This window comes from Papaver somniferum, chromosome 9 (genome assembly GCF_003573695.1).
Source record: "Papaver somniferum cultivar HN1 chromosome 9, ASM357369v1, whole genome shotgun sequence".
NCBI lineage: Eukaryota > Viridiplantae > Streptophyta > Magnoliopsida > Ranunculales > Papaveraceae > Papaver > Papaver somniferum.
Window position 1 is genome coordinate 34532648 of NC_039366.1, and position 22336 is coordinate 34554983.

At 37.7% G+C, this 22336-nt stretch overlaps 1 protein-coding gene and 1 pseudogene across 1 annotated transcript; both read left to right on the forward strand.

Moving 5' to 3' along the window:
• Nucleotides 1-11860: 11860 nt before the first annotated feature.
• LOC113311752 lies at nucleotides 11861-13518 on the forward strand (annotated as a pseudogene).
• Nucleotides 13519-14637: 1119 nt separating this feature from the next.
• LOC113311754 (probable serine incorporator) lies at nucleotides 14638-20695 on the forward strand. The gene is made up of 9 exons (XM_026560551.1): nucleotides 14638-14667; nucleotides 17173-17239; nucleotides 17459-17570; nucleotides 17685-17850; nucleotides 17972-18185; nucleotides 18396-18530; nucleotides 18694-18748; nucleotides 19476-19592; nucleotides 20651-20695. Exons 1-8 carry the CDS (start codon nucleotides 14638-14640, stop codon nucleotides 19561-19563), a joined length of 867 nt encoding a protein of 288 aa, XP_026416336.1. The 3' UTR covers nucleotides 19564-19592; nucleotides 20651-20695.
• The last annotated feature ends 1641 nt before the right edge of the window (nucleotides 20696-22336 follow it).

A 22336-nucleotide genomic window follows, 5' to 3' on the forward strand; every position in this document is an offset into this window, starting at 1 on the left:
CTTGAACCTAAACATGATGCTAACCAACCTTATGTTGAAATCAGAACTTAACACTAGTATTAGCATACCCATCAATATACAAAACTGCACCATATGCAGCAAGAACACTACATACAGTTCATACTAAAACAGGTTGAGAACAAGGAAATAGAAACACTCAAAACACTTAAACCTTCATGAATTATCATCAAATTATATTTCATCACATTACTTCATGATAGAATGAAAACAGAATTGCTTTTAAGGAAAACTTGTGAGGCTAGAAGAGAGTCCTAGTCATGCTTGCCACATGTCACTCCAACCTTTCCATCATGAGTTGGAGGACACCTCATGGCTACATTGGCACCTTATATGACATGTAAAGCTAGTTGACATGTCATGATAAGCTTTAACCTTATCTAGCATTAACCTTAAACTAGTCTTTAATGCATGATTAATACCATAAACATGCCTTAATGCGGATTAAGACTAATCCGACTTAACATAGTATAAAAAATATTAGTTTAACCAAATGGAGATTTGTTACGCAAAAACACAAAAAGTATAACATCTCCTACTTGTTTAAGATACAAAGCTTTTTTAAAAATTTTATGCTTACCGCACACTCGAGTCAAATAGTACACTAGCATTGCTATAATCAGAAAACTAGACGACCAATTATTCCCAAATAAAACATTTTATTTTTCAATACAAAAAAATATTTTATTGGCTTAGCTTTACGCCAATATCAAACTGAACTTGAAAACTTCATTTGTGTTAGCCTTATGCCAACTTAATTGCACTTGTAACTTTATTGGCTTAGGTTAAATCCATACAAGCAGCAATGTATATGATCTTACGCCACCCGTTTTTTCTCCTTAATGATATCCCCATTATCTTGCTCGAATTAAACACTATGCTCGTATTCTAATGAGACCAAGAACTTTAGGACATTTAATGATATCGAATGAGAAACATATTTCATACTAGAAATTACTTTATGAGCATATACACCTTACAAAAGTAAGGAAACAAACATGATGATAAAGCCATAAACATCATATTCCCATTGACTTCAAGCACAACATAACACACATGATTTATCTCAAACTAGAGACTATTTTATAAGCATACAAACCTTAAAAGAATAAAAGAATGATGATAAAAAATCTACAAACACCACTCCCACTGAATTTCGGATTCAAACACATGGAATAAACTTGATGATAAACCACAATCACAATTCCACTGAAATTCAGATTCGCACAACACACACATGCTTATTATCATTTTATACAACAATAAAATAAACCAAGTAAATAGCATGTCAATAAGCAAAACAATAACATCTGAAACTCAAAAACAAGATTCTATATCATCGCAAATCACCTTTGGGAAGAAATTACGACATACAATGAGTCCGAATAAGTTTAAGAGACTTGATTCACATCAAATTTCATAAACTCAAAACACCTTTGGGAAAGATTCGTGTTACAATTTTTGAAAGAATGAAAACAAACCACCACAATCACATAATTCACATTAAAACACTTCCACATACTCTCAAAGCATCACTTTGGCAACACTTAGTCGAGTAATGAAATCTACAGATTGTACAAGTTACAATTTCTCAAAACAGAAAAAATTCAGACCTTGTACTTGAAAAAAAAATACTATTTTGAGAAGTTCAAATCCATCGCAAATGTGAACAAACCTTGATTGTGATACACGAATCTTTTGCAACTGATCCAATACTTGCTATACCGATTTTACAACCCCACAACATCAAGTATGAAGTATCGAATCACCGCATATGAGAGGAACTACAACCTTATAAGGAAAACAATCCAAAACCTCAACCATATACAATCACCCTAGCTGCTTAATATGCTATAACTAGGTGAAATAGAAGTTGAATGTTGGAATTTCAGCTCCTTAATAATAATTATACTTGAACCTAAACACATGATGCTAACCAACCTTATGCCGAAATCAGAACTTAACAATAATATTAACATACTCAACAACATACAAAAACAACACCATGTGCAGCAAGAACACTACATATAGTTCATACTAAAACAGGTTGAGAACAAGGAAATAGAAACACTCAAGACACTTAAACCTTCATGACTTATCATCAACTTCTATTTCCTCACATTACTTCATGATGGAATAAAAACAGATTTTCCTTTTAGGAACACTTGTGAGGCTAGAAGAGAGTCCTAGTCATGCTTGCCACATGTCACTCCAACCTTTCCATAATGAGTTGGAGGACACCTCATGGCTATATTGGACACCTTATATGACATGTCAAGCTAGTTAACATGTCATGCTAAGCTTTAACCTTTTCGAGCATTAACCTTAAGCTAGTCTTTAATGCCTGATTACTACCATAAACATTCCTTAATGCGGATTAAGACTAATCCGACTTAACATAGTATAAACAAGATTAGTTTAACCAAATGGAGATTTGTTACGCAAAACAAGAAAAGTTAACAGTTTCTACTCCTGGAATTCGTCGATAATTAGAGTTTTTGAATTTCCATCTGTTATTTTACTGACTTCGGAGTGGTTTTTTATGTCAGTTAAGATGGGGGTGTGTTGCTTCACTTTTACTTTATTTTAATGTCAAAATGTTGCAAATCGAAGAGAACGCCTAATTTTTCTATTCGCAAATATTGACATAAAGAATAATCCCCTGAAAACTTTGTACATGTATACATCTTCCTCTTCCAGTTTGCAGGCAGGTGCTCAATTCAGATGATTTGTAACTTAATTTCATGTATGGACATTCAAATAAAGAATATTGACATGATTCTATTGTTTCGGCTGGAAAATTACACTGTCAAGCATATGATGGATAAAATTTTCAAGAATTACAGTAAGTTAAACTTTCTAAACAAGGATTATAAACTGAAGCCCTAATATCAGGGACTGAATTCAAGATGCTTACTATTTCATTTTACCCCACTTCCTAGGTTCAATGCTCACCTCCAACCTTTTGCGATTTTTGAAAAGTTATTATTCACCGCATTGTCTAATTATTACATAAAATGTTCAACTTAATTTTAATTTTTGTTTTCCTCTTGAACATACTTAAAATTGTTGTTCAACTATTGAGAATTTGAGACCCATAACTTAACCATCACATTCCCATACACAACTATCGAGTTAATACTGGATGGAAAAACTATTTCTGCCAACGCGAGAGTTTTCTCTATGATGTGCATTTTGATCAAGCCCGGAGATGTCCCTGCAATAATAGAAAGCATAAAACGTATGGGGCTGTACATTTGATATTCCTGTGAACTTTAACAATTTGCACCTATATATATAAATTCTAATATATTTAGTACCAATTAAAGACCGGCTTGAAATGGTATTTGGTAATCTTTTTTTAGTATTTTTGCAAGCTCAATCCCCGTCAGTCCCCACCAAGGATCGGATGAATCCATTCAAACTCTTTCTTTTTTTGGAAATTTTGGATTATTTTCTTAGGTAGGAAGTTTTGGATGTTAGGCATTAGGTTCACACGGCAGGCGCGTAGTATCCATTTTCAGGCTTTTCTAAGCTTTTGGTTCTTTGTTACACTTTAGTTATGTCAAGACGAATTAGTTATTCTTTAATAACGATTTCATATTGTTTCCTATATATGTTTAATTCCCTTATTATGATATGGTACTTATTTTTGCCCAACTACGTTGCAGGTTGTTTGATGGACGAGGTTTAATGCTGGAAAATATACTATTTTTCTTGCAAATGCTTCTTTAAAGTAAACTCAACAATGAATGTTAGATGCTTTGGTTGGTGCTTTGAAGATGGGCATATCAAAAAGACATTGTCAATCAGGATCTACAAAATAAGCTTCTTGGGGAGTCAGAAGGCTTGATCTATTCCAGAAAATCAATTGAAGACGGTTATGTTGAGTAACCGGGTTTCTCGATTAGAGATGTGAATTTTTGCACAATAGCCAGTATATGATCTCAATTTCAGTCAAATTTATTGTGCATTTTTTTTTATATCGGAACCAAACAGTTTTGACGTGGTGGGTTATATTCTTGCTCAACATGTGAGTTTGACAAATTTTTCCGTGCAAGGAAGTTTTCCTGTCCTGGAAAGTATACCGTATATATAAAGTGAATCAGAGATACATTTTCTGTAAATGGATGTTTTAGACTAGGAAATTATTTTGTAAAGAATTCAATTTCTTTTTAATCGGAACGGCACGCCTGCGTCTAGACTAGGAAATGAAAACAACAAATTACTGACCATTGATTGAGTGGTGACTTTGACCCGTGATTACTACACGATAATAACAAAATTAACGAATGGAACAGAAGGGGTATCGCGCGTGCATGTTTTTGTACCTTCATTTTTTGAGACTAGGCGACCGACCATCCCACCCTACCTAAAATACTACCCTGGGTTCGACATTAGGACAAGTTTCTTCGTAGAAATTCAAATCCAGGGAGGATTGCGCAGAGTGCTCATCACCGAAATCTAACTCTTTCAAACTTATAGGGTGTTAACTAGATCTAAATGAAAAATTCTTATTGCGGAAAAAATGCAATGCTCTAAGCTCTTGAAAACGCGGGGTACCAAAATACACCACAAACTTTTTCTTAGGCAAGCTGTATGGACAAACTTAATACAATTCCGAGAGTTCAGCTTAATGAACTAGTTACGTAACCGGCTATGTGTAGTTTGACTGATACTAGTCATTAATGTGTTCTTTGCACCTCAAAGTTAGTCAATTGTGACTAGGTTCTACCACATCACAAATAATGAGTCCAAAATTTAATGACTCGATATAGGTATCAAACTATTTTGTGTTATTATTTAAAGTTCTCTCTGCCTATCTGAATCCTGAGTAAGAGACGAGAACATGATCCATGGGAATTTCTGTCTAACAAGGTAAAATAGATTTTATGCTCTTAGATTATTTAACTCATGTTAGAGCATTGCTTGGTTGAACCCACTGGCGTTGTTATGTCAAGTTAGTTGTAATAGAATTTAGATGCCAAAACGCATTCTTGATTTAGTCACCAAAGTCAGTTTGGGGCTGTATTAGGTTAGTGGAGTATGCAATCAAAGCTATCCTTGAAGAATAGAGATTGAAGACTCCAAAAGACATCTTAGAGAACTTTATTGAACGAGGAATAGTATCTGGAGTTATACCTCTATCTATCACAATTAGAAAGTTTACACAGATCCCAGTCTGTGAACCTGATTTACGTGTGAGAGTTTGGGTGATTCCAAAGATCAATTTTCCCAAGTAATCAATCAAGTCGTATCCAACAAACAAGTTCGGATGTATCTAATATGATTTATTTACGTACAACCTGTTTTATTTAAATTATGCAGAAAAGAAATAATACATTGTTGATGGCGGTTTTTAGCTTAGGGTTAAAACTGTAAAACCTTACATCTGATGCGACGTCACTGTGTAAGGAAACGGAGCCATGAGTGTCAACCTCTCCACTGGCATACTTATTGAACCGGTTCAATATATTTACATAAAATTTATCCAGACTGGCGCATGTAGCAACCATCCCAGATGACCTGTAAATTTCGGCACCTCGCCTATATGAGACTCACTAAGTACTTTTCCTGTGCTATGTTCCCCGACAAAACCCTTAATATCGGTATGGAATGACGGATTTGTGTTCACTCGCAGCAGAGTAGCACGGACCTCCAAGTACCAAAGTTAAGGCCATTGCACGAAACGCTCAGACAGAAAGCACACTGCACTCTGTAAATAAGGAATTTTATGGCAGCACACAAAATCCAATCAATAATTGTGATAACTCACAAAAAACTCACAAAACCTAAGTAATTTGAAAAATTAGGGTTTTGCGCCCTGCGCATTACATGAGACCCCGTTGGTCGAACTATGCTTAGCCAAACTAGGCAATTAAAACCGCCACAGCGCACTGGAAGTGTGGCCACGCCCTAGCTTGTCGGACCTCTTCCCCTCGACCAATCAGGTCGTTTTAAATTCACCACAGCGCACTGGAAGTGTGTCCACACCCTAACTTGCCGACCCTCTTCCCCTCGACCAATCGGGTCGCTTTAAATCCACCATAGCGCACTGGAAGTGTGGCCACGCCCTATCTTCTCGGCCATCTTCCCCTCGACCAATCAGGTCGCTTTAAATCCGCCACAATGCATTGGAAGTGTGGACACACCCTATCTTGCCGACCCCACTCCCCATCGACCAATCAGGTTGCTCTAAACTCGCCACAGTGTTGAAAAAAGGAAAACCGCGCCAGATGGACGCAAAGCCAATTGTCTTCCCAAAAACGCGCCAATATGCCAAACTACATGCCAAACGTGCATGCCGAACGCGCCAAAAACGCGCATGCCAGGCGCACATGCCAAATGCGCATGCCAAACATGCCAAACGCGCCACTTACCGCGACAGCATGCCAAAACTTTCTAGCCCACTCTCCGTGCGTTACCAGCTTCACAACGGACTTCAATTTGGCTATCATGAACCATAGGCGCGGCCATGCTCTAGTGGCGGTGGACAAAACCCTAATTTCTAATCGTGGCAAGAACTATGCCCGCAACATCCATCATGAATTCTTCCTGAGTTTTACTGTCGGACTGTTTTCACCTCTTAAACGAGCTCAAAACCTAAATATTCACGCGTTGGGAGATAAGAAATTCTTTTTTCAATCATAATGGAGGGGCGGACCATCAAAATCCGAGTTCGTACGAAAATTCTACAATGATTTTGGTAAGGGGCGCTAATTAGGGTTTCGACATGCCAAACCCTAATTTAGACAAATTTGTCGGGCGCCGACAGAAGGTAGCCATAATCAACGACTACCCTTCCTCCTGAGATGTAATCTCAGCCGTCCAAGTTTTCCACCAAACTGACAGACTTGTGGCAACTTTTAGGCGACCAGCCGCCTAAATCCAGTGGCCATGGCTACGACAGGCGCCACTTACATCACCATGCACGATCCATGAACGAGTCATGCCAGCCATGCCGCAATGCTGCTAGCTCATTAAAGGCGCCATTGCCAACAGAAGGTAGCCATAATAAACGGCTACCCTTCTTCCTGAGATGCAATCTCAGCCATCCAAGTTTGCCACCGAACTGATAGACTTGTGGCAACTTTTAGGCGACCAGCCGCCTAAATCCAGTGGTCATGGCTACGCCATGCGCCACTTGCACGAGCCATGCCAGCCATGCCGCTGCCATGCACCAAAGGTGCCATTGCGCCATTATCAGGCGCCAACATAAGGTAGCCATAATCAACGGCTACCTTTCCTCCTGAGATGCAATCTCAGCCATCCAAGTTCGCCACCGAGCTGGCAGGTTCATGGAAAGTTTCAGGCGATTATTCAAGACAAGCCTAATAGCATCACATGATATTTTCCTACGACGGGCCTCTCGATTTTAACTTTCCACACGTATCAAAATGCTACATGTTTTCCATGAAAACACTCGATACATCAAACATGTCACAAATTGGGGGATTCTCATCAGGGTATTGGTCTGGCGGTTTATAGCGTGCGACGTGCAATACGCCCGTTACAAGAAAGTGTCATAAAGCGGGGCGGTTAGTAATGGAAAGGAGTAATGGCGTGAGCGGATCCACCTCCCTCATTATGGAAACATAAATCCCTACGTTACACGTTACTCTTCCACCACTCAATCGTTTCCACTTCCTACGAGACCAGGGTACGTTTTATTGCGACTTGTATAAATAGGTCTCACCTATTTCCACCAGACAACAAGTTTTGGTCAGGAGAAAAAATACAAAATCCAGAAATCATCTGATAGCTTTTCATTCAGCTAGCCAGGTCAACTTTCTGATACAAGTCACGAAACATCCTCACTTCTAGAATCAACTATTCTGGTCTCAACACTTTCTTCTACTTCCCTCCTAAGACCAACCCTTCTCCTTCACTTTGTGACCGAAGCAAGCTGGAACCGCCATTTCTTGCTTTAGGCCAGGATTGTACAGATTGATCTCTAGAATCAAAAGTACTCCCGTGCAGTACATTGTTTAGGGCTTAGACTCGTTTCTCGCCCACAAACGAAATTACCAAAAACATCAGAAACCGTTTTCACCCACAAACACACATACACCAGAAATTTTGTTAACGAGGAAATCGCAAATGCGAAAAAACCCTATTGACATAGTCCAGATTGAAAACCAAACTGTATTAAGCCGTTAAAGACACTTGCCTACTACTAATTAACTTTGTACTGTAATATAGTTGAGACCGAATTAAACCCTCACAACAATTCAGTTACAGTCGTGTACCTTACGCCTCTTGAATACCAGCAGGACTTTGCACAATTGCTTCCTTTAGCTGATGTTACACCAACTAAGAGTTGCTTAAATTGAATTAAATACTTTAAACCAATCTGCCTCACACAGATAAGCCTATATATGCGATTTTTTTTTTCGTAGATCAAGGTACTGGAAATCAATAGCAATAGACAAAGTCTTGCTAACCTCAAAATCTGGACTTATGCAACCCGAAGTGCATCCTAGATTATCATTCACCTCACAAGTATAAAACTTGTGGAATCAATAAAGTCCGAGACAAAGAGAAATTTGATGATTACTATATATTTTGATCAAGGGAGCAGCAATCGATCAAGTTCAGGATACTCGAGTTATCAAGGAAAGATAACTGGGCCTGGATTCACAAATGATCCCTATGAAGACTTTGCAGTCGCTAAACCCTAAAAGGGTTAGGAAGAGGACGACTCTAGATACAACTAAGATATGCCAAAAAGTAGTGTTGGGTTCAAAGATCCCAGTTGCTTGAAGTCCCCTTTTTTAGACATTCAAAGCATATGTTGCTTTAGGTTTAAGCTAAGATAGCTTTGGAACCAAGCAAACAATATCCACCGTTAGATGAATCTTAAAATCTGATTTTCATAAACAAGAAATACACTCTGGTTATGTGAGACCGTAACCGAACCGTGTACAAAGACTATATTCAATATGGTTAGCCGAAACTAGTCGATTTGAACTTAAAAGCTTAATACTCATTTTCATGAACACGTAAGACATTATCCTTGAGTCACAATTATGTGATCAAATAAGTGTAGTGTTTTAGAAAATTAATCAAATGCTAATTATCTCGTAGAGATAATTTGACCGCACTTGAAGATAATCGACATGGTTAGTAAATGCACAAGTACAAATATCATTGTTGTTCATGACTCAGGTCAGTCAGAGTATGCGTACCGGTTTGTAAACATTTAACCAAACCAAGTTTCGGAGTCAACATAACTATTTAGGTATTCATACCGGTTTGGATACGTTAAGACTATGACCAGTTCCGGACTTTACAGAACTATTTTCGTTTGCGTACTGGTATGGGTACTAAACTGAGTTCGGGAACACATAACTATTTTCGTTTACCTAATCCCGGTTCCGTAACCACAGTTCCAAAATGGTTTACGATACGAGTATGCATACCGATCCGGTTCACGCGTTGAACCGATTTTCATATGATATATATAAGAATATATGCGTACCACAAATTTGTAAGTCGGTACATTGTTACTCCGCTACGTGTACAAGTACATGTAATACTGATAGGATCCTAAAATACATCATTTGAATATCAAATACTTATGCTCTTCTTAGTGAATTTTCTTGTGTTAGTAGATATTACGCTTTATTTTGTATTTTGTAGTTATTTTGGAGTCATGTTACATGAAAAAAGAAAAATAGAGGCTTATGACGTTGGTTGGCGAACTTGGAATTGACGGATTAGAATCGTGTACTTGGAATTGACGGACTTGAAGTGTAGAAAGATAGAAGGTTCTTTTTCATCATACCAGGGAATCAGTACTCGGGGCTGCCAATCAAATCCTCTTGAGAATTACTAAAGACAGCCAACTGTTCGTTAAGCGCCACCATCCCCTATATTTCACAACAGAACCGGGTGGTCACAGACTCGCAGTTCAGTCCATCAGTCCTGTTTGTGTTGTTCCCTCTCCTACCAAGTTCTAGCAACGGCAGGTCGTGGATCTTTTAGAAGATGGGTTAACAACATACAGTAATTTGGAACCAAGAAAGGATTGGTGGGTTAAGGTTTGCATTGAATTGAAGATTCGGACCAAGTTCAAGCCATGACAAAAAGGAGGAATGCTACTGCCGATTGATTTAATGGCTAAGATTGAGGATGAAATGATATTTTTGAAGATTCAGTAATGAATAGATCTTGGGTTACATTTGGATTGAGTTTCCAGCGAAGTTTTAGAGGATTTGAACATGAGTTTTGTGCCAGAAATGCAGGGAACAACCAAGCTGTTGCCATTGATTGTATGGCTAAATGATGATGAATAGAGGCCATCGAAATGCTCTTCAGAATTCTTGTGATGATTAGAAGAATGGGTTTGTTGTGTGAATTGTTGCAGGGAAGGAGTGCAATCTCTGATATACAGCCAGTACACAGCCTTCACCAGTTTACTAGGCGCAGACAAGCTGTTTGTGAAAAAGCCTGACTGAATTCTTGTAACTGCAATGTCAGTCACGACCAGTTCTGCTGTATTTTAGTACATCTACTAGCCATGGTTCATTGGCTGACTTAGAGTTTAAGCAGGTTCGTTCCTAAGGGAGTACTCGTAGTTTGTATTACTTGATCACTTCATTCTCTCTCTCTCACTTCATTCTCTCTCTCTCCGCATCTCTTAGACATTGAAAGAAGAAGAAGAAGAAAGCAGTACGATCTCTCTCATCCTATCTGTCAATCTCCTGTTCTTGTTGTTAGTAGCGTTTTTGTTAGTCACGTTTGGTTTGGAGCGGTTTAAATTCCTAGCTAGCTTGTAAATTGTTATGATTTTTCCCACCAGAAAGTGTCTGTAACCAAAGTTCTTTTGGAAGATTAACGAGTTTCTTTTTTTGTTTAGAGTTATTTCATAAATTTGATTTCACCCCATAGAGTTACTTGGCACTAGGCTTGATTTCTTATTTAACACAATTGTCACCAGCAAAACTTTGATCCGATATACTACGTTTCCGTTCCAGCACCTGGGGGAGCCTCGAGCAAGTAGCAGAAAATATGTTAGCTGCCTTTTCTCGCAGTGCTCCAACATAATTGGTGCCCTTTTAGGAAATAGATGGCTTCATTCCACTTCTTAATCAGGTAGAACTTTGTGTACATGATTGAAGTATCATTTGATGTTGGACGTTACCCATACCGATCTGAGTATCTAAGTAATAAAGCCATGGTCCAAGAACAGTGTAGTAGAGCAAACAAAAAACAGTGACTTGTTTGACAATATTCCAGATTCTGGGTCAGTTGTAAATACATTCTTTGACTTGAGTTGCTTTATTTTCTCAGGAAACAAGTGAGTAAACTTACATTGCGTTAGGTGCAAGCATGTCGACCGTGAAGCTTCCTTGTTCCTGCATATCCAGAACTGGAACGCAGAACAAAAGCGCCAATACCAGTCGGTTATCCAGAAAACCATCTTCTCTCGGTTCAATAAAGAACATCCCAAAATCATTTGGTATTAAAGCTTCCCCCTCTTTCGAGGTGTCTGCAATGACAACATACAAGGTGAAGCTAATTGGACCAGATGGAACATAGAATGAATTCGAAGCTCCTGATGATGGGAATGCAGATGATGAATTCATGAAAATAAGCATCTTTTAGAAATAGATCATCTAGGTTTCCTCATAGAAGTAGTCTATATTAAAGCCAACTTCTAATCTGAGATGGAACCGTGTATTAGGTAAGTGTTAGAGAAAAGGGAAACTATGCGCTTCCAAGATATACAAACTGTACCCCGATCTTAAGGCTTTTCTCTTTTGGTTTTCTCAAGAAGTATTCATCTAAAAACTTCTGCAAGTAATAAGATCGAATATTGAAAACACCAAGTGGAAACATGGGAGTGCAAACTGACAAGGTTAGGCTCAATGTTGGAGGAAAAATCTTTGAAACAACTGCTACAACTCTCGCAAGTGCAGCAGGCAGAAGCTCCATGTTTGGAGCTATGTTTGATGATGAATGGAATCTCCAACCAAGAGAAGTTAATGAAGAGTACTTTATTGATGGAGACCCGGATTGTTTTTCTGTTCTTCTTGATCTTCTAAGCACAGGTGAGGTTTATGTGCCTCCTCACATACCTGACAAATTATTATACAGGGAAGCTCTCTATTATGGTCTGATGGATCATGTTAGAACTGCAAGGTTTGGCGAATTCGATGGTAACCGATTAAGACTAACGAGCTCTGTTAAGGGTTAAGATTCTGGAAATTGTACTGCAATTAGAGCAAGTCCTGATGGAGGTTGTGCTGTTGCTCATGACGGAATTGTCCGTCTGTATGATTGGATGCTCGAAGAATATCCAACAATAAATCTCAATTATCAAAAAATTAACGATATTGGCTGGATCGATTTAGAGAATGTTGTGCTTAGTGCTTGCAAAAGGTCTGGACGAGAAGACTCTGGTATTGGTCTTTTTAGTTCGTCAACAGGTGATTTGAAGCATACATTTCAGCTAAACCATGAAAATCAGGTGAAGAGCTTTACTGCTGGAGCTTTATGTTGCAATTCTGATGGTAAGTTATTTGCGGCATGCAGCGGAACTGGTATTAACGGAGTTGGAGTTTGGGATCAAGTTACTGGAGAACAGACTGATTTTTTTCGATAAAATAGCATATGAGCCTCTCTGTGATGCTAATAGGATTCAATGCTTGGATGGAAATAACTGTTTAATGATTTTTAATTTGACAAAAAAGACTGGTAAAAGGTACATTAGTCTTTTGGATCTTAGAGATAGAAGTATGGTTTGGTATGCTAATGCCACCCCCGTTAATATGTATGGACGATCACTGTGGCCGTGTCCATATGATTCGTCGATGTTTTATGGAGTTCATGATGGATGGTGGCATTAGATGGATATAAGAGGTACGGATATGAGTATGAAAAATTGGGTTTTATGGATATAAGAGGTACGGATGGTGGCATTAGATGGAACTCAGAGGGCACTACAAAATAGAAGGCCTCTTGGGACGGCCAAAAAGCGTCCCAAAAAGCCCTAAAACCGTCCCAAGAAGCATTTGTGACGGTTTTTTTGTCCGTCTCCTATTCTACCGTCACTGATACTTTTTTGTCATATTTTCTTTTAAGAAAGGCCTAAAAATAGCCTTAAATTAATTATCCCGTGACCTATATGGACGGTCAAACCATGAACGTTCCAAATAACCATCTCTAGGGATAGTTTGAAAAAATGGCCGTCCCTACAAGCCACGTGTTTTGTAGTGGGGGACACAGCGTAAAATAGTTGAACCTAGTTATCCTAAATTAGCATTACATGGAGGGCAGATTTTATCTTGCTTAAATGACCGTATCTCTATGTTCTGTAGTCCAGACTGGTTTTTAACATCAAGTATCGGAACAAGTTGTGATGGTGGTGCAATTGGCGACTTCTCAATTGGTGGTGATCGGCTTTTCGCTCTTCATAGTGAGGAAAATGTGGTGATCGGATTTGGGAAGGAGTTTGTTTGTCCGACCCTCTTCATATATATCTTCTACATCTAGGGGTCAATGTGGCTATTTTATTTATTTCCCAAGTCATTGTTGGGTGCAATAATTAAAATATTATTATCCTTCATACACAAAAACTAAAGAAAAAAATTAAAATATTATTATCCTTCATACACAAAAATTAAAATGTGGTGCAATAATTAAAATAAAGAAAAAAATCAAACGGTCCGCGAGTTATAACTCCAAAGGTGTCACTATTCATACACAAAAACTCCAACAAAACAAATTGTTCACAAAAACCCCATTTAACATAAACTGTCTATATTATCCTTCTAATAGTTGATGACCCCTGCAAAAAAAAAAATCAACCCCATCTTTCAACGTTATTATATTCTCATCACCACCAACAACCCACCACCAGCAACACCACCACCGTTCAACTACCACTGACCACCACCGCGCAACCACCGCCGCCACCACCGACCGCCGCCGCCGCCGACCGCCGCCGCCGACCATCAACGCCGCCGCCCATCGACCACCACACCGCCGACCACCACCACCGTGCAACCACCGCCGCCACCGACCACCACAACCACCACCGACCACCACCATTGCCACCGACCACCACCACCGTCGCCGACCACCACCACCACCGACCGTTGCGGGGACCGCCACCGCTCCACCACCACGCAACCATCACCATGCAACCACCGCCGCCGACGACCACCACCGCGCCACCACCACCGCCGCCAACGACGACCACCACCGTCACTGACGACCACCGCCGATCACCAACGCCGGCCAAAACCAACACCACCTCCAACTGTTGTTTTACCTCCACCAGTACCACGACCGCCCACTACCACCACCAACAAAAATATTAGATAAACCGGTTTTGGTTTTTTCATAAAGACGATGCAACCGATTTTGGTTTCATCATAAATAAGATGAAACCATAATTGGTTTCGTGAGAATTTAACTGCAAGAAAAAAATTATAACAGGTATTATACATGTTCATTGATAGAAAAGACATCATTGGAATGTCATGATTGACATGGAATGCCTAAAATGCTATTTCACAAAGATTCGAAAACACTAACGGATGAATTTTTCAGTGTTTTGGTCATTAGCGCGATAATAGTTATTGTCTAGAAAACCTTGCACCACTCCTGATGGACCCAGCTTATCTTTTTGCACCACAGGTACATTTTGTTCCACCTGAACTGGGGGGCCTTAGCAGCAGCAGTTGCAGTTGAAGCAGCAGCAAGTGCAACAGGTGCAAAATGGTTTTGATTTCTCAGGACCGGCAAAGAGATATCCTAAAGAACTTTGACCTCCTTCGTAACTGATTCCACAACCCATTTATATGAAACACCAACAAGATTGGTTTCGTCGACAGAAAATCTAGAAGAAAAAAATCACATATTAGATGAAACAAAAACTTCATTCAAACATCAGCAACATCATTAGTTACAACTAGAATTCAAACCACACAACTACCTCAGCAACATCACAGGTAATTCAGTTTCATAACATTCTGTAAAGCACCCACAAACAACAATTTGTAACTCAATTTTTTCTGTTTCAGACTTAACCTAAACACAAATACCACTTCTTTGATTCAAAGCACATAATCTCCATCACAACTAGCATTGTAAATCCTAATCCACATATATCAAACACGACAACAATTTAAACTCATAAACAAAATTCGATTTAAGTAAGGATAAGACTAGATCAAACCATAATTGCTTTCGTCAGAATTCAACTGCAAGAAAAATTATAAACCATGATTCATTTTGTTTTACCACACCAATAGCAATAACCTGTGTTGTCTTATAAAAATAATAACTTGAAACTTGCACAAATATTGTAAGGCATGAACACATAGAGGTTTCAATATTCAGAACAGGGTCATTCAATTCATTCATTATATCCAAAGCCCAAAGGTAAGTCATACAGGCAAAAGAAGGTAAAACTACAATGGTAATTCATTGTACTGCGGGTACGTAAGACTCTGACTTGTTTAGTTACAGTGTTTTTGTTGAGATCAGATCATTTTAATTAACGAAGAATAAAGCAAATCAATGAGAAAAGCTACAAGAAGGGACACATAAAACGTATGATACAAAATATATCACTACTGAAATACCGCTACCCATGAATTACAAAATCGTATGATACAAAATTTACAAGTTTTACTGCAATCTAAGTTTATTGATCAGTGTCTCGCAAACCCAAAAATCCCATGGAAGAACTTGTTAATTTTAACAACTCACGAAATCAAATGCAACTGTCCATCTGCACTGGTAATCGGGTTTCATAATTTCTAACGTTCCATCAAAATTACCTAGTGCCTAATTATCAGAAATGAAACTGGTGCAGTGTTTCTGAATTCCCTAAAAAATTATGAAAAATAATATAATAGAGAGCATACACTACCATTCTACCAAGAAACCATTATTTAACATTTGACAAATAAAAAAGTGTAATCAGTTTTAAGAATAAGTAACTATCTTATGATTATTCAAATGAGAATGATTTCATTCACTCACCTTCCAATATCCCTTTTCACTATAGTGCTTTGGGTCTACACCTCCAAAAAATCTATATCGCTTTTATCCTCGTCCTTGGCATCTCGATTTAACCAAAAATTTCTTAACGTACTAGACCTTAAGCAACCATGTTGTGCCTACACAATCAAGATATTATTGTTAGGAACAAATCCCTTCACTAGTGGAAAATGGGTGTTTAGCGACCTACGGCAGAGACCCCCGGTCACAGTAGTTGGGCCGCTGACCCGTAAAATCAGTCTCTGATATGATAAAAACAAGGAAAAATTTCGAGAGCATTAATAGCCGTCTCAGAATAATTACTATTTTACCCTAAATCTACTACCGATCCCGCGACCCTTCCAAACCGATTCACATTTGAAATTTTTTTTATTATTTTATGGAGCATATAAATACTTCTTTCTCTCACCCATTTCCAGTCTTTTTCTTTTTCTTTCTCTTTCTTCTTCTGCTCTTGGTCTCCTCTCTAACCTAAGGAACTGGCTTCATGGAAATGGAGAAATCAATTAAATCGTTGCTCTTAAACATAGCCCCTTTCCCCGTCAGGAAGAAATCCATCTATTGTTTTTGAACCATCTTCTTCTTTTCATCTTTGCGGTTTAGGAGAAAACTTAAGAGATCTAGAAAGATCGTGACGAGATGTTGAAATTGAAAGAAGATGAGTTGGAGATTCAAGGGAAAGAACAGCTGAAACTTAAATTGAGTTGACGAAATTGCAGAAGTTGAAGGAATTTAATCCTACTGTGGTATAGCTTTCTTCATCTCTGGTTTTTAAATTTAGGGTTATAAATTTTTCATAACGGGTTTCCATATCTTGATCTTGATTTGATGAATCAGAGTTTCTGATTAGGGGTTTTGATTTTTAGATAAAGGGTTTTCGTTTATTGATCATGAATTGTTGAAATAGAAGTTTTGATTTAGGGTTTTGATCTTGATATTTGATTTCTTTTAGATTCAGGGTTTGGCTAATTAATAAATTCTGAATTAAGGGTTTCAATTTCTTGATCTTAGATTTCTGAATCTGGGTTTAATTTTGATTTGGGGATTTTTTTTTTGTAGGTGCAGAGTCTTCCACTGGTTCAATCTCCTGAGAGAGAAAGAAGCAGAAGAACCCAGAGATGAAGGACTGTGAAGGTTGTGGTGTGGGATTTGCTCTTGGTCCTCATGTTTTTCGTTCCTGATAACATTATCTCATTATACGGTCTGTGGGTGTATTGACTTGTCTTTTGATTTATGTCAGTAAATGTTCTTTTTTGAACTTAGACTAATTTATTTTTCCTTCTTTCTAGGTTCATAGTTAACGTTCTGAATTCTGTCTTCAAATGCGTGTATAAAATCCTTTAAATTGGTTTATTGCTGCTCTATGCAAAAAAATAATATGCTTGCTTCTCATCCTGAAACTCGTACACTGAATTTGCAGGAACATTATCAAACTTTAGATCGGGGTTGTTTCTTCTGGTTCCAGTTATTATACTGCTGGATGCCACAAATACATGGAATGATGTCTGGGTTGAGAGAGGTGAACGCAAATGGTACGGAAAACATTTCCATCTTATCCTCTTCATTTTCTTTCCAGTACGCTTTGACAAGTATATTTCTCTAATTCTCTTCAGTCTTTGCTTTATATAATTGATGGGTTATAGCAGGTGCATACCGTTACTTGCTGTATTTGTGTGCTATATAACAACACTTACAATATCAGGACTAATGTTCGCTTGGTTCAACCCCTCAGGCCATGACTGCAATCTTAATGTGTTCTTTATTGTCATGACCATCATTCTCGCATTTGGTTTTGTAATTATTACATTGCAGGTATAGAAAATTTTGACTCTTTTCCCCCTGAAATATAGTGAAAGACATCTGATTCAGCATTGTATCAGAGATATTCTTCAATGCTCAATTATAATGATGTGGGTTTTTGGGGTTGATACAGGCTAATGCAAGTCTTTTGCCATCTTCTGTTATTTCTGTGTACTGTTCGTATGTGCTCTACAGTGCTCTCTCAAGTGAGTCTCGAGATTACGTGTGCAATGGTCTCAACAACAGTTCAAAAGGAGTAACCACGCGTAAGCTAATTCTTGGTATGCTCACAACAGTTATCTCTGTCTTGTACTGTGCTTGCCGGGCTGGATCCTCGCTAAAGTCAGGTACCTTCAAGGCTTCATCTACAGACCCTTTCATAGTAATATGATAAGAACATGCTATCTTTTAGGAAGATATAAACTTCCATTGTAGGATGGTTAAGTTCTGTTCTCTGGCGATAAACAGTCATCAAAAATGGAATTCGTATGTGCCCTCTCGAAACAGCACCATTTTCCTTGTGTTTGTTTCTGACCATGTTTGACCTTTTGGTGTAGGTGACAGAAACCCTTTTGTGAACTTTGAGCAGAGAAAGGACAGAGAACCTGATGCTGTGCCATTTGGTTATTCCTATACATTTTTCCACCTGATTTTCGCGTTCGCTAGCATGCATTCAAACATGCTTATTACAGGTTGGACTGGCTCACCGTCATTCAACTCAGAGTTGATTAATGTTAGCTGGACATCAACTTCGGTTCAAATATGCACTCAATGGGCCACTGATGTTCTTTATGTTTGGTCTCTTGTAGATCCTTTGTACTATCCTGATCACGTATTTTTATTCATGGTTCACAGTATCAGCTAATACTCGAGCCTATCAGCTGATACCCGATCATATTGATGCTGACCGGTACTATTTCGGTGCACCTTTATGGAATATAGAGCAATATTAACATATTCACTCCACAGTTTTTCTTCCATTATATTTTCTCTTCCAACTTAAGTTCCATCTTTTTCTGTTTTCATTCTGTTATGGGCAGTACATCCTATTAGTTTATATCAGGAATACCAGTAGCTGTACCGGTCACCTGAAATACTTGTACAAACTAATACTTAGGAGGAAGTTAGAATAATCTAATCCCTGTCACATTAACTTATAAAACTTTTTTTTTGAATTCTGATTTTGCAATTTTTGATTTTAATTTATGTGAATTAATGCTATAAATTTTGAAATTCAAAATCCCCTTCACCTGCTAGACGTACTTCCTTTTTGTGGTGATTTATTTACTTATCATGTGGCTCCTTTAGGTTTTAACGAGTACTTGTTGTTTTGTTATACGTGTTATGACATATTACTATGACATGACAGGCGATCTTGTTGAAATCAGAGGGTGCGTCATTATTAGAACAATTGAAATACATCTGAATTATTTATCTCATTTTTATTGGAAGTACAACTTAATGGTCTTTCCTTACCAGAATGGCACATCTGAATTATTTATCTCATTTTTATTGGAAGTACAACTGAATGGTCTTTCCTTACCAGAATGGTTAGTTTTTCAATTGAAAAATTGGTTTTTTTTGTTGATTCCAGGATGGTTATTGGTCTAATTGTGTGTTGGTTTTCTCTTCTGCAGTTTGGCCTCGTTCTTTAAGGAAATTGAGGTGTGGAAACAAAAGGCAATCTTGAACAAAAGATCAACAGAACTGCACATTAAGTGTTAGAGAAAAAGCCTGAAAGTACAGAAAAAAAGGTAAAATTCTTATTGCATTCTCATTTACTTCAGTAATGGTAGGGATGCGATGTCGGTGTTGCATGATAATCTTGCAGGCTGTGGTTTAGTCTTGGGACTTGTTGGTTTTAACTTGATTGGGTTATTTTTTTTAATAAAGAAGTTGCATTCTTTATGTACTATGTATGGTGCTCAAAGTTATGGTCATTGTAGGGTGGTCAACAATCTAGAACACGTTATCATTATTTTTTTCTTTCAAGTGTGTCACAAGTAGAATTAAATGGATGCACTGGTGATGGTTATGCTTAATGATTTTCTTTGGGGAACTGTTTATGCTTTGGATGACTCGAGTCAAATCACTTGACTGACGTCTTATAAATTTATGGAGTTGTTTGTAGCTTATATGTGTCTGCAAAGTGGTCCATGAAATTACTTAAGCTACCTATTATTTGTCCTCTCACATGGATTAATATGATGCTAGTTGTATTAAATAGGGCACTCTTGCAATGGCAGTGATGTTCTGAGTATTTTAACCGCTTGTATTCCACTATATATAACATGTTGGCTGTTGATGATTTATAATTTCATATGCATAATCTTGGATGTCTTTAATGAACACTCATATGCATTCTGATTTCTAATTTCTTATATTACTAGTTAAGCCGTATTCGTGAGGGAAATTGTTTGTGGAAGTGTCTTCTTCTTCCCCTGTGATGTTGTTACTTACAAAAAAAACATGAGCTTCCAAAGTATTCAACCCATTTCTTTGTATCAACTTTCGATTGCCCTGAAGCTCTTGTTTTGTTTCAAGCTTGTCCTTTCGTAGTCATGGTTGTGGGATAACTTTCCTGCAGTGTGTGGCCAATACTTCATGTCTTGATGGTCATCTTCACCCGAGATAGTATTATTAGTTGTTAAGTTACATATGCTTCTACTGGAGGGCATTTTGGAGTCCAGATCATTGATTGAATTCTGTAACATATTACCTAACTTACTTTTAATAATACTGTCATCTCTAGTAACTTATTTTGCTCAACCATGTATGATGAACTAAACGAAGTTGTTGATTTGCTTTGCAGGAATGATGTTTTTTGTCATATGTGAACCAGGGAAAAATACATGGGTTCTCTACTTGATATCAATCATGAAGTATTGTCTAAGTTCATCGTCATCGGAGGTGCTTATCGTTTTATTGTTTAAAATGTTGTTATTAGAATTTACTAGCTAGCTCAGCCATGTATTGTTATGAACTCAGAATTTCATACTTTTTTGTGTTGTTTTAAACCCAATGGATAAAATGAATGAAAGTTGAATTCACAGTTTGAGTTTAAATTTGAAGTATCATTCGAATTTCAGTTTGTGTTCCACTTAATTTGACTTGACTTTGATGCAGTCAGATTATTTCAGATTTAGCCATTCAGGCATTTCAGCAAATCTGAATCTATATTTTTTTTTTATATTATAATTTAAATCCGAGACCCACGGCTAAGGGTCTGTACCTCGGTACCCTTGAAATCGGTTGTTATTTTGAGACCCACGACTCAGGGTCGTACGAGACAGCGACGCTTTATCACAGACCCCAACAGAGACGGTTGAAAGTAGTCGTATAACACGTATATATGACATGTCCTGACGGTCGCGGAACTTCTGTTTTCCACTAGTGCTTTTTAGCCTCAAGAACTGAAAGTTTTCTTCTTTTCGAGATCGACAAAAATACGATGAAACCAATTTTGGTTTCATGATAAGTACGATGAAACCAATTTTGGTTTCATCATAAATAATATGAAACCATAATTGAACTCGTGAAAATGTTTGTCCAACTGCAAGAAAAAATACAAGAGATATTATACATGTCCATTGATAGAAAGACGTCATTGAAATGTCATGATTACCTGCATATGAAGCTAAGTAAAGAGCATCCATAGAAGATTGCAATTTAACACCCATACAAAATCTGGATGGTCCTCCACGACATATAAAAATGAAAGCCAAACTGCAATTTAGCAAGTTAGTATAGGTAGAAAGAAAGGAGGACGTGTCTATCAGTTTTCACTCAAACCCAAATCTGGCACCAGTTTCCTTCTCTGCAAACAACTTCAGCTGGTCATTGCAAAAATATAAGTGAACACCTCAATTTGAAATTTTAAAAATACAAGCCCCATTTTGAGCACACACATCCAGAAAATGGAAGATTATAAAAACCCAATCAACATCATCACTTTCAAAACAAAATTTTCGAAATCACCCAGAAAAATGCCAACACCAAGACAAGCAAACACGCAAGTAAATCAACAAATGAAATGAGCTCCTTAGAAGACAATGAAAATGCACAACACATTTTAATCATAGTGCATCAATATTCAACTCATCTAATCAAAGAATTACCATCATAAACATCACACTGAAAACCCATTTTAAAAATATGATTAAGAATTACAGTCAATCAAACCCACATCATATAACCACCAAATTCATCATATTTTCACCAGATTAAGCCAATTTCAGAGAAATAAAAACTCAAACCAGACATGCAGTACTAAAAAAAAGGAATTGAAATACATACCACTGGGCTAGGTTAAAAAGTTTCTATAAGACCAAATCGATGAATCATAGAACGAGGAGAAGAAATTGCAACCTTCGATTGTACGTGTTTGGTTGTAAAGATAACAAAATAGGGTAAAATTTATTGAATCTGAGAGGAATTTTCGGCACGGACGGGTAAGTGAGGGACGAGTAGTGATTTTGAATTTCTTTTGTATCTTTAA

Coding starts and splice junctions, on each gene's coding strand:
- LOC113311754 (XM_026560551.1), top strand. CDS start 14,638: ATGGACCCAGCTTATCTTTTTGCACCACAG. Junction 18,186..18,395: donor TGGATCCTCGCTAAAGTCAG/GTACCTTCAAGG, acceptor CTTTTGGTGTAG/GTGACAGAAACCCTTTTGTG. Junction 18,749..19,475: donor GATCATATTGATGCTGACCG/GTACTATTTCGG, acceptor TCTCTTCTGCAG/TTTGGCCTCGTTCTTTAAGG.